The 21,763-nt window shown below is 39.3% G+C and overlaps 1 protein-coding gene and 1 long non-coding RNA gene across 2 annotated transcripts in view; one reads left to right on the top strand and one right to left on the bottom strand.

Moving 5' to 3' along the window:
- LOC110369118 overlaps nt 1-21,763 on the bottom strand; it is a 62,979-nt gene that overhangs the window by 3,255 nt on the left and 37,961 nt on the right. The gene's annotated exons all lie outside the window — the stretch shown is intronic.
- Nucleotides 1-21,763, top strand: part of grin2ca (glutamate receptor, ionotropic, N-methyl D-aspartate 2Ca) — a 58,354-nt gene that overhangs the window by 3,650 nt on the left and 32,941 nt on the right. Inside the window, 2 exon segments of the mRNA XM_036148431.1 lie at nt 7,429-8,030; nt 19,052-19,166. Coding sequence (XP_036004324.1) covers nt 7,429-8,030; nt 19,052-19,166 — 717 coding nt within the window.

Genomic DNA, 21,763 nt, shown 5'->3' with positions numbered 1-21,763 from the left:
ATGGATGTGTTTTATCACATATTGCATATTTAACTTCTTTACTCATTTAAATGAATTGTTTTGGTGCTTGATATGGGTTTATCCAAGTCTTAGCCTCACAAAGGTAATGGAAAATGTTATCAATTTATGAAATATAAAAAAAAAATGAAGTTTGACAATACGTTGATTTTGTTCATAGAGTCTTATTCTTTTGTCTGGTAAATATAGATGAAAAGGACTAAATGCGTGTTTTATATCCAAACCAAATGAGTTTGAACAGTCGGCATAAGGCACATGGCCCACAGCTCAGCCCGGAGGGGGAATTTCCTCTCACTGAGTTGTAATCCACACCCATTTTAACAAAATCCTTTTTTGCAGTTTCTCTTTTTCTCCCCATAATCTGCCCTTCACAGCACAAACCGCAGCAAGAGTCGACAAAGGGAGAGAGAAGTTGGTTGACAGTGGAGAGATATGCTGTGCTGTAAAGAGCACTGAGGGAAAATTTGCTTTGAATCAGCACTACATAAGCTTTGCCAACAGGAGGGGGTGGGCCAGTCTAAGGTCAATGGTCAAGGTCAAAGGTTAAGGAGGAAGCACGCTGCTCTCACATGGAACATATTTTTAAACATTTCTTAGTGAAAAAATATCTTCTTTCATTTCTAGTCAAATAAAGGTTTGCTCATCGTAACATGACGATTTAACCTTCTTAAACATATTAAATATTTCTTATGGTAAACAAATCTTTGTGATTTCCATAACTCATGTTTCTAGGCATTTCCCCGTCAGCTGCATCCATTTTAACAAACCGGCAGCATGGTTCTCTAGGGTAAGGAAAGAGGCTTTATTCATCCGTTAATGTCTCCTGCTGCTCATTTACACTAAAACTATTCTCACTAAAAGGCAAATTAATCATAATCACGTCCAGAGTAAACATGCAATAAGATGTTGAGTTCTGAAATGAATGACTGCTCTTTATTGGTAAATAGACGGTGAAAGAACATTAAATTACTAATATATGCCATCTAGTGAAGGCATTAAATGTGCCTTTCTAGAGAAGTATTGCATCTATTATGAATGTGGATGATCCCAGTTGGAAACCGAACGTAATCTCACCCCCGCTGCGTTACCAGGTTCCAGACGGACATGCTTCACCAGATTATTTATTTATTTATTTATTAAAGCCCCGGGTAATCATGCACTCAATATCTCCTATATCTACAATACAAACAGCAAAGATTGGGAACAGAGCTTCTTCTACCGTTAAGTTTTAGGATTGTTTTAAATATTACACTTTACCAAATGAAGGACTATGAAGATGGTATTCATTTAAAAAATATCAATTACTTTAAAAAATATGGAATAAATATGTATTACAGGAAGGGACACTTGATTTGTGATGCCAGGACATGGAGCCCAAGTCGTCTCTCTGGGGAAAACAGGCATAATTTCACTCAACATCAAGAACATCCTGAAGATGGACACTGCAAGGAATTGTAGTGTTTTGTGATAACTGCCTGTTCAACATTTGCGAGAGAACATTCTTCTAATCACGAGTAAAACCGAACAACCATTTCACGGTTTAACAATAAAACTCTAAAACAAATGTAAGAAATGAAACCGGTTTATGCAATACACAAAACCTTTTATGAGGTGAAAAGGTTTGGCACATTTGGCTAAATTGTGCTAAAATCACAGGTCCACCTGACACACTGCCTACTAAAACCTTTGTGGAACAAACATGCTTCAGCTAATTCAGTCCAGTGTGAAGATTTTTATGATTTAAACCAAATGACGCCACCTGCTTAAATTGTCTGAGCCGGCACGTTGAGAGGATATACTTGCGTTATTATGCCATTATCATATTAGTTGAAAACGGTCTCCAAATGACAATAATTGATTTAGCACAATAAGTATTGGGAAAAAAATTATCGACCAGCAAAACTTATCGTGACAGGCAATTTTAATACATCTTCATAATGCATTCAAATTCTTATCAGACATTTGTAACGACAAGTGATACAATAGATACCATCCCCATTTTTCACAGGTTTAAAATGTAACACCTAAATGTAGTTTTAACATCCCAGGAGGAATATTTCCAAGAGTTTTGACTTCAACAGATGAGACGTGAGCATGTTAAATAGGTTTTTATAACAAAGAACAGATATTCTACCATTGCAGTACATGGTTTACCCTTAAAGGACAAATGTCTTAAAGAAAGGTGTATTTCATGACATAACATATCCAATTATTGTAATTACACTGGGCTTTGCGTGTGATTAAATATCAACTCTTGTATAATTCATATAGAATAATGCCAAACTTACCTTGCTACATTTATCTGACAGTTCATATCCATCATGTCTTCATAATCACAGGACTCCCGTTGATTGATTAATGTGACACTGTCGAGAGCAATTAAAGCAACGGAGCTCATTTATTTTTAAACGTATCACTAAAAGCAAAGGTCGATCTCGGAAAGTGACGGCTTGTGACAGGATAAACAGATTCCTCTTCTAGGGCAAACACTGGATTTTAGTTTGCTGGACGTAGAGAGTAAAACAGGTGAGGCTCCTCAGAGCCGGCGCCTGCATGTCAACTTCAGATGGAGGAGAAAGCTTTGATCTTGTCAGTAAGAATGATGAGGCTAATGTGATTGGGAAGATCACTGGCGGTTTTACAGACAGTTGGTGTGCTGCATTAGTAATTTACCAGTCAAAGGTGAAGTTGTTTATCAGACATTTTACTTCAATCATAAAAAAAATTGCTTGATATCATGACTTGAACTTGAAAGCATCCTTTTGGGTATTCACTCTGTAGACTGACAGATCCCTTCCCAACCAGAATGTTTTAAGAGAACAAAATGTATGTCTGGCTCGTACAAAACCGTGATCGTCTCTCCAAGAACAAGAGCCTGGGGCGGTTCTCTAAACTAGAGCAGTTCTTTTTTTATCTGTCTTTCTTCTCTACTTTTTTCAACTCACTTCTCCTCTCCGCCACATCCTGCATTTTAAAACTGACTGCACTGTTACAGCTTGACTTATCTCAACTAAAGGCAACGCTGTGAAGAAGACTGATAAGAAGCTGCCAGTAGGGATCAAGACACTGTGTTGATGGTCAACACAGTCATGAGGTTTAAGGCTGTGAAATGGGAAGAGATGCACTGCAAAAACCGACCTAAAAATAAGTAAAATGTTCTTAAAATTTGGGTTTTTCTCCTTGATTTGAGCAGGTAAATGATATTATCTGCCAACGGAAGTATTTTGAACCCTAAAATAAAATAATTAGACATCCTGCACTTGAAATAAGATGGAGACGATTTGTTCCTATTTTAAGTGCAAAAATCTTATTCCATTGGCAGATCATCTTATTTACCTGCTCAAATCAAGGACAGATACACTAATTTTAAGAAAATTTTGCTTATTTTTAGTTGGGTTTTTGCAGTGTGGGACGCAATAAGAAAAAAAACTAAGAAGTGTTTCATTTTAGAGGGCATTGAAAAACATTTGGCCACTTTTAGGTTAAATGTCACAAATAGAAAAACAAAACTCTCCCTGTGAAGGTCAGTGCAGAGTTTTTGTAGTTTAGCAGCCTTCTGTCTGTAACTCTAACCGAGAACAAGAAGATTTAAGAAGATTTTAGGAGCACAAACAGAGTGAGCTGTTATTGAAGCTGAGCTAATCCCCAAACTGGGAATATTAAAGGATCTACACGAATACTAAACTCAGTTTACATTGACTTTAGCATTTTTACTTAATTATTAATCATGGATAGTAAATCTAGTCTTCTGTGAAATGACCTCTGTGCTCTTTGACGGTATTCACCAATGTTTGTGAGGAATGCCAGGACAGTCAAGCTTCTGTCCTGGTCTGTCATCGTGCAGGATCTATGTGACGTCAGCAGCACAGGAAGCTGCTGCCAGGGCACTTCCTGCTGTGTGGCGGAGGCACACATATGCCACAACCAAGAGACGTCGCCAGAAGTCACGGTCTCCGTGAAGGGCCGGGTGTGTGGCGGTGACTGTGGGATTGGCTGTAGTTGAGTCATGTGATCGAAATCTCAAACAGATGACGAATTGCTTAAGGGTTTAAAAAGGTTAGAGACGGCCATGTCTGTAACTGTTTGTACACAGGTATAAGTTCTGTATTTTTATAGTTAAAGTGATCCTAGCTGTTTGAAGCCAAGCTTATTATTCAGCGGTCTAATCTTCTTTGAGAGTACGAATGATGACTGAGAACTAAGGATGTACACAGTCTCTGCTGTAAATATGATACAGGGCCCCGTTTCAGACAGCTGGGTTAGTGGATATTCAGACTCATTTCAATTCAAGTAAAAAAAGACTTTATTTATCCCAAAGGGAAATTGAATGTAGATGTAACTCATTTTGTCAATGAGTTATTATAGATGGCGATGGCTGTGGGCAGGAAAGATCTCCTGTAGTGTTCCGTTTTACAACCTATCTGAAGAAACCTTTGACTGAGACTTTCCCAAAGTCAATGTCATGAAGAGGATGTTCATGATTGTCCGTAATTTTCTTGATTTTATGTAAAATCCTTCTTTGCATTATCGTCTCCAGAAGTTCCACAGAACAAGCCTTTATTATCAGGTTGTTGAGCCTTTTAGGTCCCTGGCTCTGATGCTGCTGCCCCAACAGATGATGACAGAGGAGACGATGCTCTCAGCAACAGACTTAGAGAAGATAAGCAGCATCTTGCATTTGAAGCATTCTGGGGTAAATTCCTGCATACCTTGGCTTTTCCTGTTCAGAAAGCTCCGAAGCCTTGACCCTGAGTCAAATTATGACTACAAATTACTCCGAGAGAACCCTGCGACCAAGCAGAGTTGTCAGGGCTAACTCTTATATATTGTTTTATTTTACCTGGCTACGCACCACTATGAAAACATTGATGTGCAACAGAATTTGCCGAACTGTCAATTAGACATAAATAATTCCGATAACTGGAAACTAGACAATTAATTTAGGATGTGTGCAACTGAAACAGATAATAAAAAGAAAGAAAAATCACATTAACAGTACAGAGACATACTGTGAAAGTTAAAACCAAAGTGTAATGGATCCCAATTCCTTCTGCGGTGAGACCTTTTAAATCTGTTGCCTTATATTTAACCCCATTGTTTACGATGCAGTTCAGAGATGGTAACTTATAGAGCTCTTTAAGGTACAATAGAACCTCTAAACACAAAAGAAAATTATTTTTTAAAAAGCGCATTTATGTGCCGAAGTTTAATATCCATGGATATTTAGCTTCATTACAATACGGAGAAAAACCAACTACAACGTTGGTCATTTTATTTTTCATGTACATTTACCAAGATAGAAATATCCTTTTTGAACGCCTTATGTTTGCATTCAGAGGTTCTCCTGGGTGTCATTTAAATTTTTGATCCAACAATTAGTCTTGGAATTTGTTTCTTTCAGCTCTAACATCTGAATTCACATCAAGGTAACGTTCCCAGCCTGATATTTAAATTTCCATCTTCTGGAAATGATTCCTGGCATCTTTTGGTTCCCTACAATCACAGACCTTGGACAGAGCTTTGTGCGCTGACAAGACAGTCGTGACTCGAGGCTTTGAGCTGCAGTGGTGCCCGCGGTACGGCCCCAGGCTCATTTGGACTGAGCCATCTGTCTGCACCCTGCTAATTGAGCTGTGGAGGTCTGAGGACTTAAAAGGTAGTTTGTGGTTCCATGTGCAATGAAGCGTGAAGGAATCATTGAGGAAAAACAGAACCAAGCTACAAAATAAGTAAACGAGACATCTTCATGAATCCTCCCTGACAGCCGAGCACCTGTCAGTGAACCAGGTGATGCAGCAGATAAAGGAACCGGCTGTTTGAGGCAACACCACTGACAGATTTGCAGTGGGACAGTGAAGAGAGGAGGAGTAGATTTTTTTTAAATTGTGCAACGCTCCCCTGTGACTGACCGGCATGAAATCTCTGCACCGAACGTAAATGTTCGCTGCCGGCCAGCCTCCAGTGCACACTAATCCATCTTTGTCCACAGCAGGTTCGCCGAGCACAACCAATTCCCACAGAAGATGCTGATAACTGAATGTCCTACAGGCAAATACAGAGACCAGCCATTTTAAGGAAAATATGTGAGCTCTGCGTTGATTTAGCGAAAGGAAAAAGAATAGTTGCCAGAGGAAAAACAATGTTTTAACTCCCATTTGGCTTTTATTAGAGAGGTAGGGTTGTGCAGGTTCTTGTTTATTAAGGAAAGCACACTGAGCATGAAAAGTGTATTTGTTACACCATTTTCTGTCTGAACATACAGTGACAAGTGAAGCTACAAGAAAGAAAAGCTTTCATGGATGTGAGCAGGGTGCAGTCAGAGGCACAGAGGCAGTGGATTTAGCCATGACGTCTGAAACTTTGAGATGCTAATGCATCAAAAGACAGCTAAGCCCCTCTCAAGAACAACAGGGAGTCAGAAAGAATACGATCACAGGCTGGCAAGCAGTCTCGGGACGCCTGACCCCTCCATTTTCTGAGCTCCAGGAGCTTGGTGCTCGGGATAGAGTGGGTTCTCCCCAGAGAGGGAAGCGGGTCAGGAGGGGGCGACCAGCTCACTCTGGCAGAGATTTAACGCCATTTTCTCAGGCTAAAAGACAGTCCAGTTCGAATTTTTACTCTGAACCTGACATCAATTCACTGATTATATATCAATTGATCTATTTCAATTATAATTGTTCAAACCGTAGAAAGAGACATAGTGAAAATGTATGAAAGAGAAAAGAAATCCCATCACATCATGAGCTGAAATCTTTCTCACCACTACTTCTGAACAGAACGGCGCTCATTCATCTTCCAAGGTGAAAACAGATTAAAAAAAACATGCACTGCTCAGTTTAATAGTGTTCCCTCCCTTTGTATTAGGATGGATACAGCATGGTGTTTGCACAGCAGAAATAAGTCATGCAGGTTTTTGTAGTAAATAAGTGAAAAAGCAGCTTTGGTTGAGTAGCACACATCAGCTCTCTGGGTACACTGCAAAAAACGAACTAAAAGTAAGTAAAATCGTCTTGAAATTGGTGTATTTTACCTTTATTTGAGCACCTAAATAGGACTATTTGCCAATGGAATTAGTATTTTTACTCCTAAAGTAAGAAAATTAAATATCTTGCACTTGAAATAGGATGATAGAGATGAACTGTTCTTATTTTAAGTGGAAAAATCTTATTCCATTGACAAATAGTTATTTACCTGCTGAAATCAAGGGAAAACACACTAATTTCAAGAATATTGTACATATTTTAAGTTCCCTTTTTGCAGTGTATAAGACGTGAATAGATCTGTCAACATTTAGGTCTTCCAGAGATTTTATTCTCCAGTGTCCATATTAAAATGCACTTTATTTTGTTAAACAGGAACAAATGATTTGCTACATGTTAAGTAAATATAATTTCCCTCCTTTCCCTTCAGGGTGAGGGTTCCAACTTCCTCCAGCTGGGCTCCTCCATCGAGCAGCAGATCAACGGCATGTTCAAGGTGATGGAGGAGTACAACTGGGACAGCTTTGTGGTCATAACCAGCCTGTACCCAGGTTATGAAGCCTACGTGGATTATATTAAGTCTTTCACAGACACCAGCTACTTCCTGTGGGATCTGCAGGACGTGTTGTCCTTCGACATGTCAGCTGACAGCACCAACGACATACGAGCACGGAGGCTGCTGCAACAGATCGATGCCCAGGTCCTCTTGGTCTACTGTTCCCACGACGAGGCTCAGTACCTTTTTTCATTAGCAACTGAAGTTGGACTTGTGGGACCAGGCTACATCTGGATAATCCCCAGCATGGCTGTGGGAAACCCAGACATCCCGCCGCCTGACAGCTTCCCTGTGGGGATAATCAGCATCATCACAGACCGCTGGAGGATGAGTCTGAGGAAGAGAGTGCGGGATGGGGTAGCCATCGTGGTTAAAGGTGTGCAGAGCTTTAGGAAGCAGAGAGGATTCATTCCTGAGGGCCACAGTGACTGTCACAACCCCGTCAAACAATCCACTACCAACGACACTCTCTTCAGGTAAGACAACGTAAAGCTCTAATATAAATATTTAAATCGGTAATACTGAAATGCACAGCAGTGATGATGCAAACTCACCTCTTGATTAATGTTTAAACGCTGTGTTAATCAGAATTAAAGTAAACTGCTTCAACACAACCTTTGAATAGTTATAGAGAAAAGCCCAGCTGTATATAAAAACAACAATATTTGGAGCTTTTCTTTAGATGTGATGTTTGATTGATGAGCATTAAATACATGTAAAAATTACATTTATTGTAGAGTTCGGTGTACTTGCTGTACTCCAAAGGCCTCTGAAACTAGGATTGAAGGCTTCTGGATATGAGAATTTAGAATTAAAAAAAGTTAAAGGAAAATGTGTTGAATATTTTTGTGTAATTTGCAGTGTTTGGGTTGCTGTGTAGCGAGGTTTCCACAAGTTTAAAGAGTTTTCCTAAAATATTTTTTAGATAATTATTAATTAAATCTAAGACTTGAAATCCAAAATATAAAGTCGGGCAATTATGTTAATTACTAAGAGATGTTTAACATCATTAAAAGACATCTTATAACTTCAGCAAATCAACTTAAACTGAAGTTCTCTGGCTCTGACGTGTGCTTTTACACCCAGGTTGTCTTCCCTGTTCCCTGCTTCCCTGTTTTCAAGCTAAACCTCAATAAGTGTACAATCTTCCATGACAAAGGAGTTGGTTGAACATAACCTTTTAAAAATTTACCGTATATTTCGTATTTTTAATTGCTCCAGAATATACGTTGCATCAGTAAAATGCATCATCAAGAGGAAAAAAAACAAATAAGTTGTGCCGGCCTATACGCATTTATTTATACATTTATTTCACGCAATCCAAGACATACCTGGGAGGATACATGGAGTAAATTAGCAACTCCAACCAGCGCGGTTTCCTCCAGCACATTTCAGCGTAACGCTGAAAAAGATGTAAAAATTACACCTACATTTTTAGGTGTAATTTTTACAGATTTTTCAGCATTTTTTTAACACAACCCTAGTGAAAATAGTAGCAAGACCTCATAAATGAGACAGTAGCCTGGATTATTGTCACTCGACTGCGCCAGGTTGCTCGCTCCCCGCGACGTGTCCGTCTTTCATGGAGGCAGCGCGGATTTTGACAGTGATTCACCACCCCTGAAAATGGGCAAGGCTTCATTTTCAGATGTGTTATTGTTAAAAAAAATGATGTGAATTATCCCAGTTTCTAAGAGAAAGGGGATATTTTAAAGTTTACTTTGTACTTCAGTGTGAACACAGTACTGTCCTGTTTTCACTTTTGTACTCCATATTGAGATTGAATTGCTCAAAAATATTAATATATACACTGGTGTACTATGGCAGTTTATATTAACGATAAATAAATATCTGAAATGCCTGTGCAAATTCTCAGTTATCCGGGTCATAGCAACAGCAAACAGGCTTAAATCGGAGGCAACCAGGAGTCTTTGTCAATTCTGGTAGCTTGCAATTGACATATTAATGTACTGACAGGTATTTTAAAAGATTTGTGTATTCTTTTAAAATACCTGTCAAATTTTTTTTATATTGAATCGAAATATAATCAAATTGTGAGGTTCTTAACAATACCCAGCCCTAGCAGAAAATGTCCAAAAACAATCCTGATTATTAACCAGTATTTCCAAAAACCTTGGCTGAAACACAAAGTTTTGAAATGGAACAATAATTGTTTAACAGACTTAACAAGAACAATTTGATTTCAAAGACAAAGGCTGAATCTCTCACTGGGAAATAACCCAACTCCTCAGCAACACCCAAATATCAGTAGAAAGATTAAAATAATCCATATCGGCATTGCAAATCTCTAAAAAATAAAACTTAAGTCAATAGGAGAAGACGAACCTGCAGGATTAAGACATGAGTAAATGTCAAGATGTTAGGAGCTGGTAGAGAAAAAAAACTGGACGGTATTTGAGTTTTTTTGGACAAAATTTGGGATGATATTTTTAAGAAATATTGCAGTAGCCTTCCCTATATTAACAAACCTAAAGGTCATAATAACTGAAACACTGGGAGTTGAAAACAAGTTATAAAGAGGCCTTAGTTTTAGGAGTTCCCATCTGTTTGTAGTGATGGATGGAGCATATTTTATGGCCCATCTCCTCAGCACTGATCACTCTCCTCTCTCTCTTGTAGACTGTGAGGTAATTTAGTAAGGAGGGGCAGTGAAAGTGGATAAGGGTGTGGTCTTGCATCAGTTAAATCATGCCCAAAAGGGCAATATGACGCCATCTGTGCCATGGAGCACAGAGCAAATCCTATTTTGTTGGGGGAAAAAAATGTTTTAATCAGCAAAGAGAAGAGGTGGAGAGATAAAAAAATAAATAAATAAACTGTCCCAGCAGCAGCTTTTGACTCATGAAAGCTCCGGTTAGTCAGGGAGAACGGACTGTACTGTCTGGTAATGTTTATAGATGATCATCAAGGCCCATCTATCAAGCATAATCAGAATATTTTTATTTTTATTTTGAAACCTCAGACTCTCCCTGTGATGTCAAAAGTAATTTTCACTTCAGAGTCGACAGTCTTTGGAGATAAAATGCCTTCTGTAAGCGTAAACGGTTTATAAAAAAAAAAAAAGTAGCATGAAGGTAATCACCATCTTTGATACAGTGCAAACCGTATCATTCGTACATGCTAGACCCGGGCGGCGCACGTTCAGCAACATGAGTAAGTTGGGTCAGCGAAACAGAACAAAGCACTTTCAATTAGCTTTATCGTCAGATCTCTTCTCTTTGCAGCCAGATCAAACACCCTCCTCTGTTGTTGGGTCTGTGCTCGCTGGATGAGACGATCTTTTCAAGCAGGCTTTTGATAACGAGTCGGCTCACCTGTTAATAAGATTACCGCTCCCTACCAGATTAAACACGCTTTTCACACACACGCCGGGCTGTGGGCTGCTCTCCTCCCACCAGGCTTTCATCACCTCGGCTGGAGTGGTGTGTGAGGTGAGAGCGCTGTGCCACACGGCTAATGCAACAGAGGATGTGACTGATGTAACAAGAGAATCAAAAGCGGCCGCCAAACACATCAAGGACCCCAGATGATTTTCTTACACAGAAATCGGTAGAGTCCCAAATGAACTCCAAAACTGAAGAGAAAAACTCATAGATAGAGAAGCAATTGATCAGTTTCACCAGTCTGCAAGTCCTTAGTGAGGCGGAGCTGAATCAACTGGTACCATTAGCTCACCTCAGGATGTAAAGCATTTTGACCATCCTACTACAGCAGCCAAACCAATAATCAGAATCAGACATACTTTAATAATCCCAGAGGGAAATTACTTTAATGTAACTCCTTATGTAATTTCCTTAAAAATAAAATTCCATCATTAAGTGTAATGTTCTAATCGGGAATCACAAACTGGTGAGCAAACTTTCCATTTGCTGAGTTTCTTCAAATGTTATTTTAGTGCATTCACGTTTTGAATCAGAAGAACAAAAACTGCAGATTCATAAAAAATAACTTTCTCAGCAAAGTCAGTCAAAAACCAAGACTGTTGTTCTCTCTAGAGACGTGAAATGTACTCAACGTCATCTACAACGACTCAACTAATCAAGGATGTAACAATTTGACATTTTAGTATCATGATTATTTTTTACACATTTATAAGACTGTGTTCAAATGTGTTGGAAATATGCAAAAGGTATCATTCCAAGCTGTTGTTGCTGTAGAACCAGCAGCTCTACTGTTTTAAAACCATGGCTGATCATATCAGAGATTTATCCAAAAGAGCAAAATACACAGTCCAACAGCTGTTGTGTGCTAAATGAACAAATGTGTTTCTGTTGAATGTCTGTTTGCCAAACATCAGCAGGGTTCTCGTCAGCGTGTTTCAGCACGACGAGTCGTTACACTGTCAGTTGTCAAATTAACGCCGTGATTAGACCATTCTGCTGTCTGTCAAGCTGCCTAAATGGTATTTTTGAACACGTTTAGCTGCTTATTTGCAAATATATATGTGAGAAACTTGCTGTTGGAGGACCTCGAGTCACTATTTTACAGTTACAGGCATATACACACAACCATGTCTGGTTGTGTGTATCTGGGTCAGTTTATGTCCCAATCGCAGTCAGTTTTTGCGGGCTGTACTTCTCTTCCAACCAGGCTAAGGTTATACATACATACATACATACATACATACATACATACATACATACAGACAGACATACAGATAGACAGACAGACAGACAGACAGACAGACAGACAGATAGCAGAGTGATACCAAAGATGATGTATAGTAAGGGTGTCAAAATAAGTCTTGCCTCGATATAATCGATACTAATAAATGAATTATTCAAAGATAGAGTTGCTTAAAATAGATATAAATTATCACACATTTACCTGCTTATTTGCACATATATATATGTGAGAAACTTGCTGTTGGAGGACCTTGAGTCAGCACTATATTTTTCTACAGTTACAGGCATGTGCATTGTAACTGGTTGTGTCTGGTTGCGCGTATCTGGGTTAGTTTATGTCCCAATTGAAGTCAGTTTTTGCGGGCTGTACTTCCCGTCCCGCCAGGCTAAGGTTTTAGTTTTTTATACACCAGTAAGAGTGATACCAAAGATGATGTATGGTAACGGTGTCAAAATAAGTGTTGCCTCGATATAATCAATACTAACAAATTAATTATTCAAAGATAGAGTTGCTTAAAAATAGATATAAATGATCACACTTCTTCCGGCAGCAGCGCAGAGACACTCCCGTCTCCTCCCTGTAGCCGCTCAAATGATGAGCTGTTGCAGGACGTCCTAAAGTCTGCTAACAGGTGTAGAACCGCCAGAAGAAAACATGAAAACTTTTTATAGGCAGTAAGATAAACACGAAAATAATTGTTCAGAGAAATTTGCCCAGGAAGACAAGACAACCGAAATGCCGAGTGGTGCTACATGCTAACAGTACGACACGGATGTTAGAGAGCAACATCAAAAAGCTGGTAAAGCTCCTGGATCTACGATAGCTTAGTAGTAAACTTCCAGGACAACATCGGCTAGCGCTAGCTGTTATTAGCTTCATGGACAAAAAAGCCCTGTTGGTCTGAGCTCTCACTTTGAGCTGCGCAGTGCTGCACCACACAACGTCCTGTTGAGTAGTTCAGGGGTTATAGCAAAAATAATCAATTTGACTGGCTGACACCCCCGACTTTAAAATTTCAGCTCCCTTCCCTGCATATCCCCTAGAAAACTCTCCATAAACTGCAACTGGTACAAAAAAGACAGCAGCTTGCATCATTACATCATCTACTTCACACCTGTACACTAACTCCACTGACTCCCTGTCACACTCAATATAAATCAATCCTATGAACATACAAGGCCAACCACAACCTTGTCCTTTGGTAAATTTCTTACTTTCATATCTATATCAAGTGAATGCAACTCAATTATTTGCTATCTTATTTGTCTTTTTATTATTTTACACCATGTTTATCCATAGGCTAATCTTAAAAGTGCTTATAAATAAAATTTTATATTACAATAAAAGGAGAACTCATACAAACCACACTACTGAAATACTCTAGACAACAGGGAAGTGATTATAAGAGAATTTAAAAAGCCAGGAATGTAGAAAAGTGCAGTGTTAAAATCTGATTTTCATTAATGAAAAGAAACAACAATAGAAACATGTCTGAATCTGCACTCATCTACAAAGCACAAATAAAGATGAGATCAAATCCAATTACGTCTAAAAGACAACAGCCAAGATCATCTGAGGGCGACTGTCTCACTACAAAGATTGGTCATCTAACAACCTGTAAGTTGTGGGTCGATTCCTGTTTTCTTCTGTTGTAGTTCCCCTGGGCAAAGCACTTAAACCCAAGTTGTCCACCGATCTGTGTATTGTGCATAAATGTGTGAGCATTTGTGAGTGGGACTGGGTGAGTGTGGCTGTAGTGTAAAGCGCTTCAAGCGATCAATCTAGAAAGGCGCCATATAAATTCAGGCCAGTTATGGTCTGATACTGAAGTGATAAATTAATTTATCTTTTATCTTTTTAACCTGCAGCCTCATGTAAACTAAAAACATCAAATTAGGTTAGAGTTGCATTGTATCAGTTTGCTTTGGTAATTGGTCCCAGTGCAGTGTTTCCCCTAGGGATTTTGTTTTGGGGGAAAGTATTTATATTAATAGTTCTTTTTTGGGGGATTGCTAAGATTTCTCTTCCACTTACCTTTCCATTAATATCACAGAATACAGCTTTATACAAGCAGCCAGCTTCTTTCTCTCTCCATTTCTCTCTTATTTATCCATTTTTCAGCCTCTATTTTTATGTTTCTGTCTCTATCGTGTTTCTTTATACATGGTTATATTTTCTTGTCCTTCCTACTTCTTGAATAAATGAAAATCTTTTTAAATCTAGATATGGCAGAGTTTAGAATATTTTTTATCATAACTTAATTCAATTTAATATTTATTACACAGTCATCTTATGTCATACATGAACTCAGGAAGGTGAATTACTGTTTCCAACAGAAAGACGTTTGGTGATGTGCGACAATCAGAAAAAAATTATATTTTTGTAGGACATCTGAAAATGACCGTAGAGTCATTTACTTGTTGCGAACGCGCTGCATTGAGCGTTAATGTCCTAGATTCAAGGAATATTTATTGCCCCCTTAGGGCAATTTGCTTTACAGCTCTCAGTAGCAAACAAACAATTAAACAACAATCAGTCAAACATACACAGGAAAAAAAGCAGGTTAATTAGTTATTCAAGAAAGCAATAGCTGCAGGGACAAAGGAATTGTTTAGCCTGTTAGACCTACATTTAGGCAGGGCGCACCTACGTCCTGAAGGAAGAAGTAAGAGTTTAAACGGACGTGATCATCCTAATCTTAGCATTAGGCAAACATTGTCAGTACACTGAAATAATGGGGGCACCATGTGAAATCAACAAATGTGTGCTTTTTCTGTTGTAACGCACAAGAGGAAAGGACATATTTATCCCATTAGATCCCACACGTGTGACACAAGACATACAAATTCTCTCGGGGAATTCTGTCTCCTGGCTTAGTGTGAGTTTACCTGAGTACCCAGGTGACTTTGAGCTGAAAGTAGGAGCGATGATTTAGCTTAGAAGACACACAAGGCTCCTGCACACCTGGGCGATATGGCCTGAAATCAATATTGCGATTTATTGAGCAATTCACCTCGATAACGATAACTGGATGGGCTACCCCCCCCCCCATGGGCTACTTCACAATCACAGCACACTAATTATCTCAATAGATGCAAATCCCAACTACACATATTCCCCCAACAGGGCATATAGATTAAAGATTAAATGATAATGATAAAAAATAACACTATGCAGCGGCCGCACCTTTATACATAGGGAACTCCATTAAGATGTGCCCTTACCGATTGCCAGGTACAGCCTGCTCCCAAAACACCGCAATAATCCTGACACTTACATTCATGCACTGTGGTTATGTACACCTGTTCACAAGTTCTGGGTTCAGACATGTGAGGACTTGTCAAAGTGCCTGAGATGTAAAGATTTCACCTTTCCCTTCAGTTTGCTTGCTGGGTAACTTGGATGATGGCACTTTGGGGGGAAAAATCCGGTTGCATGGGGGGATGGAGGGGAGAATATGCGAGGCCCCCCCTTTTCTTTTTTTTGGGCCATCCCAGGTTTAAACGCACTTGAGAACAACATAAAGAAAACAAGACATTTGCGTATGAAGAGGAAGGGTCGGGGTCTTTCTCACACCCCTGTTCTCCGATTGCCATCTGGAGTCCGGGGCCTGCAGGAGGAGCAGGGCCACCTGGTCAGGGTCTGGGGTGGGGGTGGCTGTTGGGTCCCGGGTGTCAGCTGGAGCTGGGACTTCTGCTCTCCCCCAGAATATGGGGGTACGGCTTAAGTACAGAGGGCAGGGTGTGGGGGAGGCAGCGTAAGTAAGTTGGTGGTCCTCGGTATCTTGGGCTGGATGTGTGTCGAATCAGTCCTGGCGGTTGCTCCGCAGGGCCTGGGGCCCCGTGGCTCTTTCAGGGGATGGGGTGCCCCTGGGACTCGGGTCACCGGGCCCATGACTGGATCCGCTCCAGCGTAGCTGGCTGCCAGCGGAGCCCGCGGGCTCGTCACTGCAACTCCCGGGGGTTTTGGCACCGTGGCTGTTGGGGGGGAACCATCTATCCCTGTGTTGGTCACTCTTGGGCACCTTTGCTCTGGGGGACCCTTCGGGCATCTGGGGGGCGGGTCTTTGGTTCCTCACAACCACTACTGAGCATTTTTCTTATGGATATACCTCACATACACAAGTGCACTCTCAGAAACACTTACAGGTGCTTGGACTCAGGTGCTTACAGATTTACCTCTATACAGAAAAATCCTATTATCTTTTGCTGTCACTTTATACATTTCATATTAAATTATTCTGTATATTCTTCAGTGATGATATCAAGGTGTTGGTTGTTTAAACCTGTAACTTTATCAGTTGGTTTTGCAGTTCCTTTTATATCTCTCTTTGCAGGTGAAGAAGCAGACTCAGGGGATGTAATATCTGTTGGGCTCTCTTTGGCATTAAGACAGCAATTCTTAATGCTACACTGTCAAAAACAAACAACAAAAAAACACTACAGAAGCATCTATCTATTGATCTCAGCAGCTTTAACTTTGTGCCAGTAGTAATACAGACAAGGGCCTCTTTCTTGATATACACCATACAGGTGTATATCAAGATACCTATACCATACAGAGAGCCTAAACCTGGTCCATTCAGCTTGAAAATGTGCCGTCTTGAGCACTCTGGTGCGCAGTTTCCATTCGTCATTGATATAATGTCAGACTGACGTACAGGACCATCATGCGACTGGACCAGAGATCAGATGTAGCGGCAATGCATTTCACACCCGCTCCTCCTCTTGCTCCTCGAGCAGCTCTACTGCTGGCGCTTCAACATTTGCAATTTCCTCCACTTTTTCAACCTCCCCACCTCCTTTGCTTCTTGTTTCAGACTGGATGGGGTGGAGTCACGTGACTACAGACTGTATACGTGGCACAAGGTCTTAAAGGAACAGGAGCGTAGCCTATCGTTACCTATTAAAAACGATAAAAATGAATTTTTCTTTCATTTTTAAAATACAGACATTGGCAAAATGACGTCTGAAAATTTCTGATTATTGCCCAGACCTGTGAGCCACGGATGTTTTACCCTTGATCGTCAAGTGCACTTACTGGCTTAATTTCTTATGACAAATTCCTACATTTGCCACAGCAGGCACCCACTTGTTTATCAGTATAGTACAGAGTGGATGTGACTGCCTTGGAGCAGCTTAGTGTTTCAGCTCAGCGTCACATAGTTAACAGTTCAATGCGAAGACTTCTTCCCGCCAAGCATTTAATGTGACTGCCGCATGTCCGCCACTGTGTGGGAGCCTAGAGATAGAAATAGCTCAGGATGCGATCTGGTTACCTGACTCCGCCAGATAGATTTGCTCCGCATATCCATCTGGAAAGCTTCCGTTGAAGTAATTTTGGGAAGGGGCGAAAATACTGGTTAGCTGATTGGCCTATGTTGGTGATAGACGGGCCAATAAACCAATCAGATTCGTCGTCGCTCTGTTACAAGCGACGACGAAAACACAACCACAAGCCAAGCTACTCTTGCTGCTGCAGGTAAAGGCTCGTTAGCTCAGCAGAGAAATACTCTGTAATTATGATAAAACTTGCTCGATAGCCACGCTAACGCTAGTTTCATCGGCTGAAACCGCCATGTTCTTTAGACTGAACTGTCGCGCTTCTCGTTGCGTCACACCTCAACCCGCCTCAAAGCCAACGCTGATTGGACGTTCGTTTGGTGAACGGCTCCAAATTTTCTTTAACGGAGAGTAGCCAGACTGATCTGCGAGTGAAACCTTGAAAGCTCGCGAGATCAGGATGGTCTCACGAGGCTAGCGATCTGGCGCCGATTAGAAAGGCTAATTTTAATTTTAAAAATTAACCGTGAACACCTACAGACATTATAATAATTTACTACATGCGAATACCTGATGGGGGGGCTTGTAGAATGGTGACATATTGCTTATGCAAAAGAGAGCTTGGACTAGGGCTGTACGATTTTGCCAAAAAACAAAAGTATGATATATTTCAGCCATAATTGAGATTGCCATTTAATTTAGACTTTTCTCTGCATTAACAACAAGCAACAAAATGCCCTGTAGATAAAGACGTATATAAACAATGTCTATTTAAAACAAGACATTTTACTGTTTATATTAATCCGGATTTTTTTTAAATTGACTTGGACATCAATCCTTGTTGAACATAAAGTGCAACCAACAAACAAGTCTAGGCATTAAACAGTTTGACTGCTACTTTATGCTACGGTGAGATTCCTGAAAGTGTCTGGTAAAAAAAATATATATATATGATTATATAAACTCTAAAACAAATAATAAAATTAGATTATTTCACTGCTACAACTCTCTTCCTTTCTATGTGGAGGCTAACCCACTTTAAACATATTACTCACATTGAAAGGACGCATCTGATCCATTAATTGTTACGAAATTGCGTCTTTTAAAATTTGGATTATATTGCAAATACGATTAATTGTCCAGGCCTAGTTTGGACGCAATATTTTGTAGGTTATTTTCTTTCAAGTGCCATGCATGCAAATTCTGCAAATCAATGATATATTTATCCAGCTGGATAGACTTTCACTGCTCTCAATGCCATGCTGGATGCATATTTATAGTAGCTGGGATGTGGTGGAAACATTTTGTTGAAAGGAGTAAGAATACCTGGGTTATTCGTATCAGATATCATGATATTAAGTTGCATTTGCAAAATATTCCTCCTATTTTTAACTCTACTACAGCTTAAGTTTTATATTTTCCCTGTGATAAAATAGCTGAAATTTAAAAAAAGCACTGTTAGCTCTATGAATGGGAATATTTTTTCTACTGCTTTTCCTTCAAGTGCCCATCAGAGGCAGCATTTGACTTAAGTCCCTGATCAACTTTTGTTTGTGTTGTTCCTTCAGACACATGCTGAATGTAACATGGGAGCACAACGACTTCTCCTTCAACAGTAATGGCTATCTGGTGAACCCAGCCATGATCGTCATCACGCTGGACAGAGAGAGACAGTGGGACAAGGTAAGCTTGTTGATGGCTGATGGTGGCTCATTTCCCACAGCTTTCTGTACAGAACAACGTCTTTAATGTGTTTCAGACACCACTGCTGATCACGAACAAGTTTCAGCTCATAAAATAGGAAAACAAGGAGGTACTCTGCAGCTACAGGACATTGGTTTCAAGCAGAAACATTTGTGAGAAGCTCAACCTTTACTGATACCAATGAACCGATTAATGAAGCATCATCTTCCTCTCACACACAATGTGCCACATTTCACACACCTTCTTCAAATATTGACACTTAGACTCTAACGTCCTTTCTGAAAACATAATAAAACAACAACACAGAGTCGAGTGACTATCCTTCATCGATTTATTCAAAAATGTAGCCAAGGTGGGGAACGAGATGTGACTCACTTCCTCCTTTAATCTGAAACACCATTCTCATAAAAACAGCCACAGGCATTTTTAAAGTCATTATGTTATACAGATAACTTAACGTGCAATACTTAAGCGTCAGGCATTAAGAGAATCGATACTCCACAGTAAAGCTCATTTGTTTCATTTGAGATCATACTTACAGCTGCAATTTAAACATATAATATAGATTTGTAATTTAAAATACACCTTAGGTTTCAAATTAGGGATTCAAGTTATTGATTAATGAGTTAATCTAACAAACCTACTTCCACATAATTAGGATATTTTTCACAAAAAAGAAGGTAATATTATTAGAGAATCGATACTCCTCAGTAAAACTATTTTTTTTCATATGAAATTATACTTACAGCTGCAATATAAATATATAATATAGATTTGTAATTTAAAATACACCTTAGGTTTCAAGCTAGGGATTCAAGTTATTGATTAATGAGTTAATCTAAAGTTGATTGATCTTATCGACTGACTACCAATCAATTCATACGCAGCCATTTTCTTTAAAACTTGTGGTTCCTCTTGTATCAACATGGTCTTTCCATAAAATGAAGGGCTTTTTTTTTAAATGCTACATTTTAAAAACAGGAACCCAATATTTCAACACTTTTATGCCTGCTGTATCAAATACAAATATGTGAGAGACTTAAAATCCCCATAAACAGTGAGATGTGAAAAGAATCATTTAAAGAGATATATGTTAAAGGTTAACTCAAAAATAAAAACAAACATAAAAATAACTTAAAATATCCCCGAGAGGGTTAAGAATTTAATCAATAGTACTGGCAACTGAACACTGAGGAAGAACACAAACAGGATCCCTGACTTGAAAACAGGCTTTTCTCTTTTTAAGCTTTGAATGGGCTCCTCTTCATATAAATACGCCTAGACCCAAAGTCATTTTGTTTAAGAAAAGTTGCATGATTTAGGTGGTTGAGTCGTGGGAGCATTTTATTTACAGTGAAGTTGATGCCACAACTGAATGGGCGCTTTAGATAATTACATAAGTAGCTATTTATTAAAAAAGAACCACATACGGTGCATTTTTTATTCCTGTCAGTAAACAGTGTAAAATAATCCCAAAACAGGTTCCGTTTTGAACATTTCACGTTCCTGGAATGCACCGCCATTATTATTTCTCTACAACTAGTCTCTGGTCTGGATCCGCTTAAGGATGAGCAGTGGCGCCCCCTTCTGGATGGCGGTCACACTACAATACTGAAAAAAGGTCTGTCTAAGAGGACGTCATCAGTTAATCAAACGGAATCAATTTTAATCTAATAAACCATTTTTGGAAACTTAATCAGAAGTCAATTGTTTGCTTGCGTCCCTATTTTAAATGTTATGAATTAACTGTGAAATGGCATAAAAAACAAGTATTAAAAACAAGAATACTATAAATCTACTATTTTAGGACAAGGAACACAAATGAGTTTCTGCGACATTTTGGCTTACTGTTAAAACCAAGTGTTCAATCCTCCTTAATATGTTGAAAGATTAGAATGCATATCTACTTTAACATTATGTGTTTTAATGGTTTGTGTGAATATAAAAGTACATCTTTTCAATATCGTTACACTAAACAAAAAAAGCATTACATGGAAAAAAAACTACTAGTACTAGTACTACTAGTAAGACCTTAAATAGTTCTTTAAATATACGTAAAACAATTTTAGCTTGCCCCGCTGCAGAACCTTCTATAAAAAAAATGTTTGATAAATCCTAGACGTAACACCGTAAAGATGGGCAAGGACATAACGTGTTTTATATGAACAGTAGATTTAAACCGAGGTTGGAGCTTCATTCCCTGATTCTCCACTTGTTATTTCCAACATGCTGACCTTTACATAAACCTTTCAAGCCAGAGAAAAAGTTTTCTCACTTCAGGGAGCGGCATTCTGCTCATTTCACTAAATCCCAGCCAAGATGTGTGAAGCAGTCTATTTTCTGTGCTTAACTTTCTGTTGCCTTGAGCCTGCTTACACTGCAAGCTGAAAATCAATTGCACCTTTAGATTGCTTTTTTCCTCCAGCCTTCTCACTGAACATGGGCTGCCAGCTCATTCGATTCATACATCAGCTGTTTTAATCCAGCTCTTGCCAAACACATGATACATTACATGCCTCACTTTTTCCCTTAATAAAACATGGAATAATGCAATGTTCTCACTACTATGGTTGTCA

This window comes from Fundulus heteroclitus, chromosome 16, assembly GCF_011125445.2.
Source record: "Fundulus heteroclitus isolate FHET01 chromosome 16, MU-UCD_Fhet_4.1, whole genome shotgun sequence".
NCBI lineage: Eukaryota > Metazoa > Chordata > Actinopteri > Cyprinodontiformes > Fundulidae > Fundulus > Fundulus heteroclitus.
The sequence above is the reverse complement of the archived record's forward strand: the minus strand, read 5'-3'. Positions and strand labels throughout refer to the sequence as shown.